Raw genomic sequence first — 17,216 nt, forward strand, 5'->3', positions numbered from 1 at the left:
AGATACCTTCAAGTGCAATAGAATTCTTCTCAAATTTTACAAAAATCTGCATTCACCAAAGTGCGGATTTTTAGTCATTGAATTCCGCGAGGATCCAGAGAAAAGGCGGCCGCTTGCCAGTTCTATGCACATGTGAACAAGGTCTTGGTGTAAATCATGACGTTATTATCACCTTACGCAGAACCACCCGAGTCACACCAAAGACGGAAGTTCAGTCTCAGTGTGAGAGCCCCATGGTCAGGGATGTCAGCACTTGTGGCGGGGATCAGAATATACAAGGATTGGACAAGTGATGGTGAGAAAGCAAAGGGGTCGGAGAGATGAGAATAAGTGAGGCTTTTTTACATATTACAAGAATAACTTATTTTCCCACAAAAAACTTTGGAAACAGCTGAATTCGAATTTTCAGTGGATCTGCTGAAAACGCTCTGTTCCGGCCAGTGAGTGTAGACACACTGTAGAATGACCGACCACAAGGGGTAGTGATGGCAGATACTACGCTCCTTGACATTTAAATTGCAAAAAGAAAAAAGAAAAAGATGTGGAATTCTGGAAATCACCGGACAGAGACGTCACGGATCTACAAATGAGGAAAATAAGGAAACAGAACTTTCTAATCGATTTATGAAACATGAATTATGAGCACCAGGTGCAGCAAACTCGGCACCTCCAACCTCGGCTGCTGTCACTGAGGTTATTAATGGTCGTCTGAGGAAGGATCTGCCACTGAATGCATTGGGGCAAGTAATCAAAATCCACTGCTGGCAGCTCCTGTGAAATCACTACCAACAAGTCTGGAGGCACTGCAGCCATTGGGAGCACATGTATGCCATGCAGGCTGTGCACAGTTAGGCCTCTTTCACATATTAGTGTTTCTGGTACGTGTGGTGACAGTTTCCACACTTACCGGAAACACATACACACGTTCACCCATTCAAATGTATGGGTCTGTACACGTCAGTGTGTTTTCATGGACCGTGTGTCTGTGTGCAAAACACGTTGATATGTCTGTTTTGGGTCCACAAAACTTCCTGCACACTGATGACACAAAGATGACATATGTGTATCACTAGTGTGACACTTAGCAGGCGCCTGGGAAAAGCAGTACAGTTAGAGCTGTTCTCAGGGGTCGGATGCTGAATGCAGCTCTCATTGTTGCCTGGTCTCTTTTGCAATAAGCGAGACAATGCAACACTGATGAGACTTGTAGTCAGCACAGGCCATCTGTGTATTGAGCGTATTAAATAAATAATTAAATAAAAAACTGTTGTGGGGTCCCTCGTAATTTTCCTAACCAGCTGAGGGAAAGCCGACAGCTGGGGGCTGGTGGCAATGTTCTGGGAAGTGGACAATAGCCAAAAATATTCCCATTGTATTAATAACAGCTCACAGCTGTTTTCTTAGCCTTTACAGGTTATTATAGGGGGAACCTCCCAAAAATATGACGTAAGGTACCCCATATATTTACTAACCATCAAAGGCAGCTTCGGGATGATATTACTAGGATAAGACGGGGCCACGTATATTGACCCCCTCCAAGACTAAGAACATCAGCCATCAGTTGCTCCAGAAATGGTGCATCCATTATATCTAGATGATGTAGTGAGCGGTGACTTCAGTAATTCAACTGAAACACACTCAGCTGAGTGTGAGAACGCGGCTGCGTGTGATCAACGGTGACGTCATTAAATTTCCGCTGGTCACAGGCAGCAGTTTTCATGCTCAACTCATTGTGTTCCGACTGGTGTGGTGAGTGGTCGCAGCATTGACGTCACCGCTCACCACACTATCTGGATGTAGCTGAGTGGGGGATCATTGTGGGATATGAGCAGTATGGATTATTGGTAGAAAGGTGAGTATATCTTTGCTTTTTTATTCTTATTTTTTGGGTAATAAATAGGTAAAAGAGAATCGGGGAGTGTTTATTTCAATTAAAGGATTTTACTCTGTGTTTTTATTGAATTTAACTATGGGGTCTGATAGACACCTCTCCATTACTTACCCCTGGGCTTGATGTCAGCGAACATAATACATATGACATCAATCCCACAACTGTTACCCACTTGCCACTGCACTAGGGCAAGTGGGAAAAGCGGAGGCTAAGAGCCAGAATTGGGTACTAATTGGGAACTAATGGATGCATCATTTCTGGGGTGGCTGAGTGCTGATGTTCTTAGTCTGGGTGGGGGCCAATATCCATGGCCCTGTCCTAGTCAATTAATATCAGCCCACAGCTTTCTATTTAGCCTTTGCTAGTTAGTAAACATAGGAGGGACCCCACATCATTTTTTGAGGAGTACCACCTATAATAATCGTGGCTTCAACTCTTAGCTGTCATGATCCCAGTGCAGATTTTGACCTGCACATCAGGGGTTAATGTCTTGAGCTCGGTGCAGGCTTTGACCTGCACACCTGGGGTTAATTATTGTGGCCTCTCTTTGGTTCAGGCAGAGCTTTTTATTGCCCTGAGATACTCCAATCCCTGTCAGTTATACTTTCGCCCTTGGCATTGTGTGGTGACCCCTGAGTGTGTTTGTGCTGTGTTCTGGTTGCTTGATTCTTTGTGTACGACTCGGTCTGTTCTCTGGATATCGCTTTGGATTCTGCTTGGTACCTTCTATGTCTGTTTGGCTTTGACTTCTGCTTGGCCCTGACTATCCGTTCTGTCTCATCCCTGGTACTTTACTGATATCTCTGTGTATGACCTCCATTTTGCCTGACTCTGAGTATTTCTGTATAGTGTCCTGCCATCTCTGAAAGTAGGACGCTAAGCCCTGCCCGCTTGCAGTCACATGACCGTAGGTCCTGTGACTGCTTGCTAAACTTCAGCATCCACAGGTCCTGTGTATCTGTACTTTCCGGCTGTACCTGACCCCGGGCCCCCCTCCAGTGCAGGTGAGTCCCTGCTCAGCGGAGGCTGCACGCCGGCGCTGACAGGATCCTGACATTAGCAATGGCACACACCAATAGTCTATGTGCCACACCCACAACTACAGACTGGGTAAAAAAATAACAAAATTAAATGGGGATTAGTCCCCAATCCCCACAATTTTAAGCGTGTCCTGAAAACGCATTTATTCAGACTGGCCTATCGCCTCAACACATTAACCTAACCTATCCCTGTGTGGCAGAGCCAAAAGTTTTACCATAACCAGGTTCCCAGCATCATGTTCCCACATGCTTTATGCATCCATTAGCCCTCTGTGTCTGTACTGTCACACACTTAACATTATGGCTGGTCCATACAATCAGGGCAACTGTTACCACCCACCTTTCGTGTCTCCCTCTTTCCTCATAGACTGTAAGCTTGCGAGCAGGGCCCTCATTCCTCTTGTTATTTGTTATAATCTACTGTATGTGATTATTGTTATGCTGTAATGTCTATTGTCTGTACAAATCCCCTCTGAAATGTAAAGTGCTGCGGAATATGTCGGCGCTATAAAAATAAAATTTATTATTATTATTATAAATGAACTTTGACGATGGTGGTCATGAGAAAATGCCCATTCCTCCACCCTAAACCTAGTCCTGATTTGGTCACTGTATAACACTACTTTTTATAAACTGTATGGTCCTCTAGTTGGCAACATTATGACGCACAGTCTTGTTTGCAACATGATATATGCACATTGAGCACTAGGTCAAATATTTCACTCTATTCCCACTTAAAATTAAGGGATGGGGGATATATATTAGTCAAGTGAACAGTCAATTTTTGGAGTTGATGTGCTGGTAACAGGGAAAATGGGCAAGTGTAAAGGTCTAGCGAACTGTGATGGATAGACAATTGTGTCAGGATATCTCCCGGATGGAAGGTCTTGTGGGATGTTCCCAGTGAACAGTGGTTACTACGAATATGGTACATGGAAAGAACAGGACTTGCAGAGCACCTCAGCTTCCTGTGTATGGGTCAGTGTAGCTACAGATAGTCCAGAGTGCCCATGCTGACTCCTGTCCACCATCCAAAGCATCTACAATGGTCAAGTTGGCATGAGAACTGCACCATGGACCAAGAAACGCCTGGTTGGATGAATCACATAGTATGAGATAGTCTCAGTATGCTTTAAGGGAAGTAGACAACCGTGGTGGGGCAATGTTCTTGCAGAAACTCTAGATCCCGGTGATTATTTAGTTAAACATTGCACAGACCAAGCACTTTCCTTCATGGTAGTAGGATTTCCTAAAGACAGTCCCAATCTCATCAGAAAAATGCCCCTGCCGTGTTGCACTAATAATTCAAGAATGGTCTGAGGAACTTGACAAAGTGTTCATGGTGAAGAATCATCTCTGAATTGTAAAACCAGGATGTTTTTACTGCAGATTTAGAAAATAATGCAGTGCAATCACATTGTGTGAACAAAGCCGAAAGGATCTACTTCTAAAGTTCTGGTCTTGTTAAGTCTTGTTTTGGCAACACAAAAGGAGATTAGTGGTTATGACCCTGATTGAACACTTGGTAGTCCCTTCACTTCACAGGCAAATCCTTGTACCCAAGACATTAGAGTAGAAAGCATAGGATACCTGGAAGTTGCTGAATAATTACACAGCTCCAGCTTAATATAGTAGATGTGGCTACAATGTATTTACTGACCGTAGAGCGGGATGAATCTCATCTTTCCACATCGAGGCAAATTCAATTATGAGGCTTTTTTACACTCAGATCTGCAGTTTTCATGTTACGACTGGTATAAAAAATCTCGCTAAAAGTACAGATGTCGTTCAGCCGCCAACATCCAAAAACCAAGGCACATTGTAAGTCCCATCCACTTCCTAAAATAGGCTAGGAAATTGGATAAGCCCATTTTATCTCATGGTACAAGTCATAAAGCTGTAAAGCCCTCAAACCCGTTTCTATATGTGCACATAAAGTGCTACTGGATTGTATGGAAGTGCAGGGGCTTACGGCTACATAAATGTATTACATTTTTAATCAATTCACTCATTTTTAATAATAATCTTTAAAATCTATCAAATTTAACAAAAAAATTCCGATTTTTGAGCAGTCAGTTTGCACAAATGTAGCAAATTGGCAAATAGCCAGCGGTCATTTTCCAGAATTCCTTATATAGCTGGCAAGACGGAAAAAAATAGAAAAAAATTATATTCATCTTTCCTAGGGCCAAATACTTGTCCAGTTGCCAGAAATCATTACCACTTGCTTCCAAACAGTCTTCTCTTAGGTCTTCAAATCAGGTACAGATCTTCCAGTGCTAACTAAACCTTGTATGGTCAAGTAGAGTACGACGCACCTCACTGACACCATTGCTCCTTACGTGAGAATATGGGACCTAGCCGATGCTAGGACTAAAAAACGAAGACCTAATAGAAGACCGTTCCGAAGCGAGCAGTGTGATTACGGTGGGAAGACCTGGATGAAAACCATTCTGAAAACCAAAAAGGAGACAGTTCTAAAGCAAGTAGATGAGCAAGCAAGCAGGGGTAGGAAAAAGGAGGGTTAGGCCTTGATCAGGTGGAGGTTACATTTGATTATGTTTTATAAAAAGGGGGCCAATTAGAGCATTTTGAAAAGTCTTGAAGACAAGGGCGGAGGTTTAGATGATGGAGGATATTTTTCACATAGTGACTCGGGATAGGGGGCACCTACTGTACTTGATCCCTTGAACTAGGGGGGTACCCTAGACTATCCCTGTTCCCCGGATTACCTGAATGTGGTGAAGTCGAGGTCATATAGCTTGCTATGCTCCTATCTCTGCCCTTATCTGATCCCTCAAATACCCAGGGAAGTGTGAGATTGAAATATATAGGATTATAGAAAACAGACAGAAAGGCAAAAAGGGATGAAATAAAACTACAATCATTCAAATATACTCACAAAACAACAGAGTGGAGCATGGGATGGATAGGTAGGAGAAACCTAATAGGAGAGGATGAGGATAAAAATGCCATCCAACTACAGAACAACTCTCTAACCACCTACTCCAAACACTGAATTTCTCCTCCAACACCTAACCAGGAAGTAGGAACTATCACTGGAAATTTCCAAGTGCCAATGGCAAGCATATATATCAGAGGGAAGTGGCCAATACAGAACAGCTGAGACAATTTAGGATGGAGAGCTCCAAGATTTCAACTTAACTGATTAACCCTTTTGATGACAGAGCAATGAAAACCTGCACCGTTTAGTAGGATGCCGAAGCAGTTGTAACCATTTGTTAACCAGTGCAAAATTTCGTGTGACCAGTCCCTGAGATCTTCTGGCCCCTCTCTGTCATGTTATTCATATGACAATTTTTTTCTGAGATTAACAGCAGAAGGAATCCTGGAGAAGGTGTTACATAGAGACTAGAGAGAAGATGTAATATGGTGCAGCACTGCAGGGAGTATGATTAAGGTTGTAGACAAAGATGCAGGATGAAATTTTGGGCGCTGCAGCATTGTGGTGGGGACAAGTAACTATGATACAGGAAGAGATTTTGGGCAGTGCAGCGCTATGGAGAGCTTTATGTGATAAATTTATTTTGTATTCTATGCCAGATGGGCAACAAGTGCAATGTCTAGAACAGAGTGGAGGCATCAGTGTAGCAGCTAGACACAAATAATTGTGGCTGATTTCAGGGTAGATTTTTTTTGTAGTTTCCATGGTAAGATATGAGCAAATTTTGGAGATATTTTTAAGGTACAGGTGACATGATCGTGCCAGTCACAGGATAAAAGAAGTGTCATGCTGCTGCTATGCTTGTAGATGCAAGCTAGATGGCAACAGAGTGGAGTGAGGACTGCACACGGCAAGAGCAGACCTGCAGCGCAGTAGCAAGGCTACCAGCAGGTGGCAGCAGAATACTCAAACACGCCGGTTCGACATTAGTCTGTAGTGCGGTACCAAAGGAATAAACAAACACAGAGTCAGAACCAAGCCAAATGGGTCAGTAACAGTCAGGAGCAGATATGCCAAAGACAAGAGACAAACAGCATGTCAGGGTCCAAACCAAGTCAAATACCAGAGAGTCCAAAACCTGAAAGGGGGAACTGTTATGATTGAGTCACCGTAGGAGGCAGACACAAAAATAGAAGCTACGTCCAGAAAACCAGAGAAGTTGGCAACTATCAGATTGCAGACCCCTGAACCTATCAACACAACTAACAGTAGCCGTGGGGGGTTCCTACGATGCCCTAGACCCCTCGATCACAGCCGGAGAGCTAAATAGCCTAAAGACAGAAAAGGAAATCTAAACTGCCCCAGAGCAGACCCCAAAGTAAAAGGCAGCCCCCAACATATGACGGTGAAGCAAGATGAAAAAACACTCACACAGATAGAAAGATAGGCTGAGCAAACGATGGGGCCCAAGCTAACTAAACAGAAAAGGAAAGGAAGGTTGCTGTCTGCAATCTGCCAAAACCCTATCAAAGACATAAGCCAACAAGCTGATATGGAAAAAGACCCTGAAGCAGCTAGACTTCAAAAACTAAATCAGCACTCAGGTATTTTCAGAAGACAGAGCTAAAGGAATTCAGCACACCCCAGCAGGGAATGGCAGAAATCCAGAAAAACAAAGCAAAACAAAGTCAAAGCACAAATGCAAAAAGCCGAGCAGAAAACTTAGCTTTAGAAGAGCAGGAATTCAGACTGGTCTCCAAGGATCCCACAGAGAAATCACCCGCAGGGCAGAAGGGCGTCGGCAGCCTTATATCCAGTCAGTAACTCCACTCAGCCAGTCATCATCATCAGACTCAGGTGTTTGATAATCAGGCTCACTACCTTTCTTTACCAGAAGAGGGAGTTCCTCGGACCTCAGTAGTGAAGGGGAAAATGAACTCACAACAGGGAACACAGAGTTGGGACGGGGAGTGGGGGACAAACAGACATGGGCAAAGTCAGCAACAGCAGAAGGACAAATCAGGGTATACATGGAGTCAGCTACTCATGCCATAGGCAGACACTATAACTGATACCGCCTGCAGGATAGAAATACATGCAGCCGCACACTCCGGTCCCGAGTGCCGGTGGCAGTGCCGGGTATTGAGGAGCGAGACTCATGCGAGTTTCTCGCAAGTGTGACCCCAACCTAATAAACATACTTGATCCAATTCATCAATCAGTTTTGTTGATACAATTCTGGCGTAAAGTTGTTCGAAATTTAGCAAAATATTTCTGCAACTTGAAGTTGAGCAAAATTGTTATGACTTTTTGCCACTTTTTGCATCGGTCCTGGCCAGCTCCAACATCTTCTTGAAAAAAGAGTGGAGGTCAAGCGGGACAAGGGTGTGACCAAGAAAACCCCAAAAATGTATCCAAATGTGGCGTAAATGACTAAAGAAATGCGCACCAGCTCGCCGCTAGCCCCAGAGCACATGGCTCAAAAGATGTGTCAAACTCTTTCAAGAAAAGCACATCTTGCATTGGAAATGAGTGTGTCTTACTCCGGCGCTCCCTGCAGCGCTCCACATGGTCAGGTTTTGTACTACACTACCACAGAGCCAGCAGCATTACTTGTACAGTTATCACAAGGCTTGATTTACGCAAAGAGACAGAATGACTGTTTTTATTGTATCTGTCTGCCGCTTGGCAAAACGCTGCTCATTTGTTGCCAGATAGCAATGTGTTCATCCCAAAACACAACACAAAGCTCTTCGGTGGAACTATTACTATCTATTATGATCTATGGGAAAATGCAGAACAGAATAATATGGGGTCCATGTTTCCCGATGGGTAAGAGGCTCAGGTGCCGCCACAATGCTGGTCAGTGGGTTGCCCTCCCAGGGCTGCGGGGTACTCGGTACCGGGCCCGATGAGCTTCAATGGGAGATGTCACGGCAGCTGGGACCCGGCCCGTGGCCCTGGGCGCCCATTGTAAAAGGGGGGTAATGTTCAGTGTGTTTATGATGATTAGAGGTTATGAATGAATGAGTCATGACGCCACCTGTGGTGTTCGGCAATGAAGATGTTGAGCCGACGCTGCAGACAGATCCTCTGGGACAGATGGTGTGGTGCAGCAATGATGTTATAGCCCTCCACAGGCAGGGCTGTAGTCCCAGGGCAGTGAGATGAAGTGACACTTAGATGGTGTAGTGTCGGGAGCAGGGGATGTAGCAGTGCTGGGCAGGTTGATGCAGGAATAAGTGGAGGACACCGGGGCATGTAGTTCCAAAGCTTTACTCACAGTCTGCTGTGGCACCAGAGCCCGCATCCGTGCCGTGTCCTCCAGGTCAGGAGCTCAGCCAACTTCCAGGCAAGATGAAGTACTCCTTTCCAACACTCCGCCAACATATGTGCCTTTTCTGAACGTCTACTCTTATAGCGCCTTTAGTGAAGTACTCACAGTACTGAGTTACACTGGAGTTCCTCCTGTCAGATGTTCCTATGAACTCTACTTGTACGGCAGACAGCTGTAGCCTGCTTCGGGGACTCCTTACTACCTTGTCCCGGCTAACTATCGTTGCTGTTGTGCCCCCAAGTCTGGTGTGGGAATAAAGTGGTGACAACTTCTATTCCTCCGGTGTCTGCTGCAGGACCATTAGTATCCGTACAACCTCGGGGACCGGACCCCGGCCTTGCGCTTAGAACTTAGGAAGGGTTCTCCTCTAACCCTGATCCTTGGTTCTCTTCTTCTCCTCACGTTCCATCCTAATTCTTTCCTTCTTATGGAGAGTCAGGCTTTCTTTCAATGTTCCTTGCTTGTGCCAGCGGACCCAGGTCACTGAGGTCGGCTGCAGCACTTCCTTCAACCATCCCACTCAGGGGATCTGCTTTCACAGACTGACCTCGTCAGACTCCTGTGACTAACTGACTAAATCCTATCCTCTTCCCGCTCTTTTAGTGCAAACTAAGCTCCACCCGCCTCCCAGCACTCTTCGTGTTCCAAGCAGGGAGCCACCAAAGGGTGCTTTGCTACACTACTATGTTGTGTGGGATGCAGGTGTTGGAGTGTGGTCAGGTGTCTCCACCTTACCTGAATGGTGGGGCACCACACCTTAGGAGGAGGTGCAGTACCTCTGTGGCGACTGAACCCTCAGGGGCGCCACATCAGTGCTATTGTAATGGATCACTGTCAGACCACAGCGCAGGATGCCAGTTCCCGGCCGGGTGGCAGCAGCAGCTATGCGAATGGCAAGTTTCCTGGATGGGGACACAGAGTAAAATAATATTGGAAGTAGCTTCGCAGCAAAGCAAAAGTAGCCAGTAACTCAGCTCAGCGGCTCAGAGCGGCTGCAGTGTAACATCCGGTCTTTTGACGTGCTGCCTGTGACGTGGCTTAATAGCAGTACAAAGATGGAAGAAACAAAAATTCAGTGGTCTTTTAAATTATCAAAACTACCCATTGGCATCCGGTGACTTTATTTTCGGGGGAAGGGATCAATTCAGGAAAAGTAGCAGCGACAACGTCAAGTCCATCACTTTCGTTGCATTGTATACTGATTGTACGTGGATTGTATGCAGATTGTACATGGATTGGGCACGGACTGCACACAGATTGAATACAGATTACAGGAGTAAAAATAGTCTGAGTTATCTAGCTGAAACTCTAGCGATGTGTGTGAACCGACCCTCGAAAGGTGCTTCCTGATCAATTCTCAGTTAACTCATTCTACAGCCAGCAAAGTTCAGGGAAACAAAAAGTCTTAAAAGCCGCATGGCTCGAAATTTTTAAAGAAACTCAATTACAAAAATGTTTGTTTAATTCCAAAATGCACGCATTTAAGTAAAAATAAATCACCCCGGAAGGTGTCCAGTGTCCATAACTTCTAAGAATACAATAATAGGATTGTCACAGGTCAGAACTCTACTATATCTTCAGCACCATCGCAAGGAGGCATAGACCCAAGAGGCCGGGGCGGAATATACACATGGAGACAATGCATGCCCCAACACCAGATGACCTCATTTCCATCAATGTTTCCCATATTTTGGTAGGGGAATAGCGCTTCATCCTGCTCCAACATAAATGTCAATTCAGCCTTAAACATATATAGAAAAACGCCAATTCAGATAAATAAGTTAATTACCTCATCTGGGTTATATTTGGACAGGACTCCGTTACCATGAAACTCCTCCAAGACATCCTTGAGTTTCTTGGTCGAATCTTAAAGAAAGGGAAAGAAAATGTATCCAGGGATTAATATACTGAACATGGTGACACGCAGAATATTCTTAGATGTTCTCTTACAAGGAAAAACGGTCCCTGCCCCTTGGAAACACGAAGAATAGGGATCAGACGTGGGATAGGACAGTCTCCTATCTCCTCCATGTCTCTCCTCCATGTCAGGGCAAAGGCTCTTCAGGCTGTTGGTCACATTCTGAGCTGTGGAGATCTTTCTTTCCCACCCAATAAGCACAACATCTTCCACAACTGACTCTAAGTTCATATCAGTTTCTCGGGTAGGAATCTCGCAAAAAATGCATCAAAAACAGAACTTTCCTCATACTGTAACCTTACTTTTGTCACATTATACAGTTAAGTCCAGAAATATTTGGACAGTGACCGAATCTTTGTGATTTCAGCTCTGCAGATCACTATTTTGGATTAAGCATGACACTACTGAGATGCCAATGAAGTGGAGACTTTCAGGTTTAATTATAAGGGGTTGAGCTAAAATATATCCTGTAAAACATTTAGCAATTGCAACCATTTTTCTACAAAGTCGCCTCATTTCAGGGGCTCAAAAGTAATTGGACATAATTAATTTTCCCACAAATAAAATGTTCATGTTTAATCCTTTGTAGAAAATCCTTTGCAGCAACGACGGCTTACAGTCTGGCGGCCATGGATGTCACCATTGTTGGTGTCCTCTGGTGTGAGGCTTTGCAGCAATGATGACCTGAAGTCTGGAGACCATGGATGTCACCATCGCTGGTTTCCTCCTTTGTGAGGCTTTGCAGCAATGTTGACCTGAAGTCTGGAGGCCATGGATGTCACCATTGTTGGTGTCCTCTGGTGTGAGGCTTTGCAGCAATGATGACCTGAAGTCTGGAGACCATGGATGTCACCATCGCTGGTGTCCTCTGATGTGCGGCTTTGCAGCAATGATGACCTGAAGTCTGGAGACCATGGATGTCACCATCGCTGGTGTCCTCTGGTGTGCGGCTTTGCAGCAATGATGACCTGAAGTCTGGAGACCATGGATGTCACCAACGCTGGTGTCCTCTGATGTGAGGCTTTGCAGCAATGATGACCTGAAGTCTGGAGGCGATGGATGTCACCATTGTTGGTGTCCTCTGGTGTGAGGCTTTGCAGCAATGATGACCTGAAGTCTGGAGACCATGGATGTCACCATCGCTGGTTTCCTCCTTTGTGAGGCTTTGCCACCTTTACTGAAGTGACTTCAGTTCTCGCTTGTTTGTGGAACTTTCTGCATTCAGTTTTGTCTTCATCCTGTGAAATGCTGATCGATGGGCTGAGATCTAGGGATGAGTCGGCCATTGCAGAATATTCCACTTGTTTGCTTACACAGGATGTTTTGGGTCATTGTCACTTTGATCTGTGAAGCATCGTCCTATCATTCTTGCTATATTTGGTAGAATCTGAGCAGAAAGTCTCGCCCTGCACATACAAGATTCATTCGGCCACTTTTGTCTTCAGTCACATCATCAACAACCACTAGTGACCCGGTGCCATTGGGAGCCATGCATGCCCGCGCCATCTCACCACCTCCACCATGTGTTACACAGGATGTGGTGTGCCGAGGATCAGGAGCCGCTCCAAGCCTTCTCCAGACTTCTTTCTTGCCATTACTCTGGTACAGCTTGATCTTAGTTTTGCTTTTAAAGAACTGAGCGGCTTCTTTAGATGTTTTTTGGTAATGTCTAATCTGGCCTTTCTGATTGGCTGATTGATGGTTTGCACCTTGTGGTGAACTCTCTGTATTTGCTCTCATGAAGTCTTCTCTTTATGGTGGACTTAGATACTTTGTTCTTCACTTGGGGATGTTGTTAATGTGTTTTTTCTTCACCATGGAAAGGATTCTGGGATCATTCATCGCTGTCTTCTGTGGACGTCCAGGCCTTTCTGAGTTCCCAATCTCACCAGTGCACTCTTTTTTTGCAGAATATACCAAACTGTCGACTTGGCCGTTCTTGACATTTTTACTATCTCTCTGATGGATTTCTTTTTTTCCACCCTAATGATCTGTTTCTCTTCCACTGACAGCTACTTTGACCGCATGTTGTGGGTTCACAGCAACAGCTTCCAAGTGCAAATGCCACACCTGGAATAAGATCCAGACCTTTTATTTGCTTAGTTAATGATGGATTAATGAGGAAAAGCCCATTACAGAGCGTTTGAGAAAATTGTCCAATTACTTTTGGTCCCTTGAAAAGGAGGCAGCTACATATTTAGGAGCTGTAATTCCTAAACCCTTACTCCAATTAGGAAGTGAATACGCTCCGATTAAAGCTGAGAGTTGGCACTTTAAGCCCATATTGATTATATAACTGTATCTTGAATACGTTTTGGAAAACAGCTAAAATACCAAAACTAGTGTCATATTTCTGGACTTCACTGTATATATTTATGGGATCAAATACCCAGCATGACCTATGTGATTAGTGTCATTTCATGAATGAAAAATGATTTGTCCCCTCTCTACATTACAGGACTCTAAGGGTACCGTTACACATAACGATGTCCCAGCGATCCCACCTACGATCCGACGTGGATGGGATCGCTGGGACATTGTTAGCTGATCGCTGATGAGCTGTCACATAGACAGCCCCTCCAGCGATCAGGACCAGCGTGCAGCGTCGCTCATCGCTGGCTCCCCCTGCCACACGCAGTGATGTGCGCTGGCCAGCAGGAGACCAGCGATGAAAAAACGGGCCAGGACGATCCAGCACGATCAGCGATACCCCGCGGGGGGGCCGATCGCTGCTGGATGTCACACACAGCAATCTCGCCAGCGAGATTGCTGTATGTAACGGGCCCTTTAGGGTGAATCTGATAATAGACCTGCTAATTTTATGGCTGAGTGCACACGTACTTTTTAGCCCTGCGGATTTTTCCGCGCAGAATTGAAGAAATCCGCAGGTCAAATGACCTGCATTTTTCCTGCGGATTTCTTCCTTTTTTCTTGCGGTTTTTGTGCGGTTTTCCCCTGCGGATTTGGAGAATGGAGCAGGTGGAAAACCGCACAAAAGAAGTGACATGCTGCATATTTTGATGTAACTCAGTATCAGTAATGTAATGTAGGTACACAGTGACTGCACCAGCAGAATAGTGAGTGCAGCTCTGGGGTATAATACAGGATGTAACTCAGGATCAGTAATGTAATGTAGGTACACAGTGACTGCACCAGCAGAATAGTGAGTGCAGCTCTGGAGTATAATACAGGATGTAACTCAGGATCTGTAATGTAATGTATACACAGTGACTGCACCAGCAGAATAGTGAGTGCAGCTCTGGGGTATAATACAGGATGTAACTCAGGATCAGTAATGTAATGTATGTAGACAGTGACTGCACCAGCAGAATAGTGAGTGCAGCTCTGGAGTATAATACAGGATGTAACTCAGGATCTGTAATGTAATGTATACACAGTGACTGCACCAGCAGAATAGTGAGTGCAGCTCTGGGGTATAATACAGGATGTAACTCAGGATCAGTAATGTAATGTATGTACACAGTGACTGCACCAGCAGAATAGTGAGTGCAGCTCTGGGGTATAATACAGGATGTAACTCAGGATCAGTAATGTATGTACACAGTGACTGCACCAGCAGAATAGTGAGTGCAGCTCTAGAGTATAATACAGGATGTAACTCAGGATCAGTAATGTAATGTATGTACACAGTGACTGCACCAGCAGAATAGTGAGTGCAGCTCTGGAGTATAATACAGGATGTAACTTAGGATCAGTAATGTAATGTGTGTACACAGTAACTGCACCAGCAGAATAGTGAGTGCAGCTCTGGAGTATAATACAGGATGTAACTCAGGATCAGTAATGTAATGTGTGTACACAGTGACTGCACCAGCAGAATAGTGAGTGCAGCTCTGGAGTATAATACAGGATGTAACTCAGGATCTGTAATGTATACACAGTGACTGCACCAGCAGAATAGTGAGTGCAGCTCTGGGGTATAATACAGGATGTAACTCAGGATCAGTAATGTAATGTGTGTACACAGTGACTGCATCAGCAGAATAGTGAGTGCAGCTCTGGAGTATAATACAGGATGTACCTCAGGATCAGTAATGTAATGTAGGTACACAGTGACTGCACCAGCAGAATAGTGAGTGCAGCTCTGGAGTATAATACAGGATGTAACTCAGGATCTGTAATGTAATGTATACACAGTGACTGCACCAGCAGAATAGTGAGTGCAGCTCTGGGGTATAATACAGGATGTAACTCAGGATCAGTAATGTAATGTATGTACACAGTGACTGCACCAGCAGAATAGTGAGTGCAGCTCTGGAGTATAATACAGGATGTAACTCAGGATCTGTAATGTATACACAGTGACTGCACCAGCAGAATAGTGAGTGCAGCTCTGGGGTATAATACAGGATGTAACTCAGGATCAGTAATGTAATGTGTGTACACAGTGACTGCACCAGCAGAATAGTGAGTGCAGCTCTGGAGTATAATACAGGATGTAACTCAGGATCAGTAATGTAATGTAGGTACACAGTGACTGCACCAGCAGAATAGTGAGTGCAGCTGTGGAGTATAATACAGGATGTAACTCAGGATCTGTAATGTAATGTATACACAGTGACTGCACCAGCAGAATAGTGAGTGCAGCTCTGGGGTATAATACAGGATGTAACTCAGGATCAGTAATGTAATGTATGTACACAGTGACTGCACCAGCAGAATAGTGAGTGCAGCTCTGGAGTATAATACAGGATGTAACTTAGGATCAGTAATGTAATGTGTGTACACAGTAACTGCACCAGCAGAATAGTGAGTGCAGCTCTGGAGTATAATACAGGATGTAACTCAGGATCAGTAATGTAATGTAGGTACACAGTGACTGCACCAGCAGAATAGTGAGTGCAGCTCTGGAGTATAATACAGGATGTAACTCAGGATCTGTAATGTATACACAGTGACTGCACCAGCAGAATAGTGAGTGCAGCTCTGGGGTATAATACAGGATGTAACTCAGGATCAGTAATGTAATGTGTGTACACAGTGACTGCACCAGCAGAATAGTGAGTGCAGCTCTGGAGTATAATACAGGATGTAACTCAGGATCAGTAATGTAATGTAGGTACACAGTGACTGCACCAGCAGAATAGTGAGTGCAGCTCTGGAGTATAATACAGGATGTAACTCAGGATCAGTAATGTATGTACACAGTGACTGCACCAGCAGAATAGTGAGTGCAGCTCTGGAGTATAATACAGGATGTAACTTAGGATCAGTAATGTAATGTGTGTACACAGTAACTGCACCAGCAGAATAGTGAGTGCAGCTCTGGAGTATAATACAGGATGTAACTCAGGATCTGTAATGTATACACAGTGACTGCACCAGCAGAATAGTGAGTGCAGCTCTGGGGTATAATACAGGATGTAACTCAGGATCAGTAATGTAATGTGTGTACACAGTGACTGCACCAGCAGAATAGTGAGTGCAGCTCTGGAGTATAATACAGGATGTAACTCAGGATCAGTAATGTAATGTAGGTACACAGTGACTGCACCAGCAGAATAGTGAGTGCAGCTCTGGAGTATAATACAGGATGTAACTCAGGATCTGTAATGTAATGTATACACAGTGACTGCACCAGCAGAATAGTGAGTGCAGCTCTGGGGTATAATACAGGATGTAACTCAGGAACAGTAATGTAATGTATGTGCACAGTGACTGCACTAGCAGGATAGTGAGTGCAGCTCTGGAGTATAATAAAGGATGTAACTCGGGATCAGTAATGTAATGTATGTACACAGTGACTGCACCAGCAGAATAATGAGTGCAGCTCTGGGGTATAATACAGGATGTAACTCAAGATCAGTAATGTATGTACACAGTGACTGCACCAGCAGAATAGTGAGTGCAGCTCTGGAGTATAATACAGGATGTAACTCAGGATCAGTAATGTAATGTATGTACACAGTGACTGCACTAGCAGAATAGTGAGTGCAGCTCTGGGGTATAATACAGGATGTAACTCAAGATCAGTAATGTATGTACACAGTGACTGCACCAGCAGAATAGTGAGTGCAGCTCTGGAGTATAATACAGGATGTAACTCAGGATCAGTAATGTAATGTATGTACACAGTGACTGCACCAGCAGAATAGTGAGTGCAG

The 17,216-nt window shown here is 44.6% G+C and overlaps 1 protein-coding gene across 1 annotated transcript in view; it reads right to left on the reverse strand.

The window, feature by feature from the left end:
• Positions 1-17,216, reverse strand: part of DGKB (diacylglycerol kinase beta) — a 738,755-nt gene that overhangs the window by 576,808 nt on the left and 144,731 nt on the right. The window contains exon 3 of the mRNA XM_073582131.1: positions 10,963-11,039. Coding sequence (XP_073438232.1) covers positions 10,963-11,039 — 77 coding nt within the window. The remainder of the gene's footprint in view (positions 1-10,962; positions 11,040-17,216) is intronic.

Source organism: Dendrobates tinctorius, unplaced genomic scaffold (genome assembly GCF_039654945.1).
Source record: "Dendrobates tinctorius isolate UK_male_01 unplaced genomic scaffold, ASM3965494v1 ptg000070l, whole genome shotgun sequence".
Lineage (NCBI taxonomy): Eukaryota > Metazoa > Chordata > Amphibia > Anura > Dendrobatidae > Dendrobates > Dendrobates tinctorius.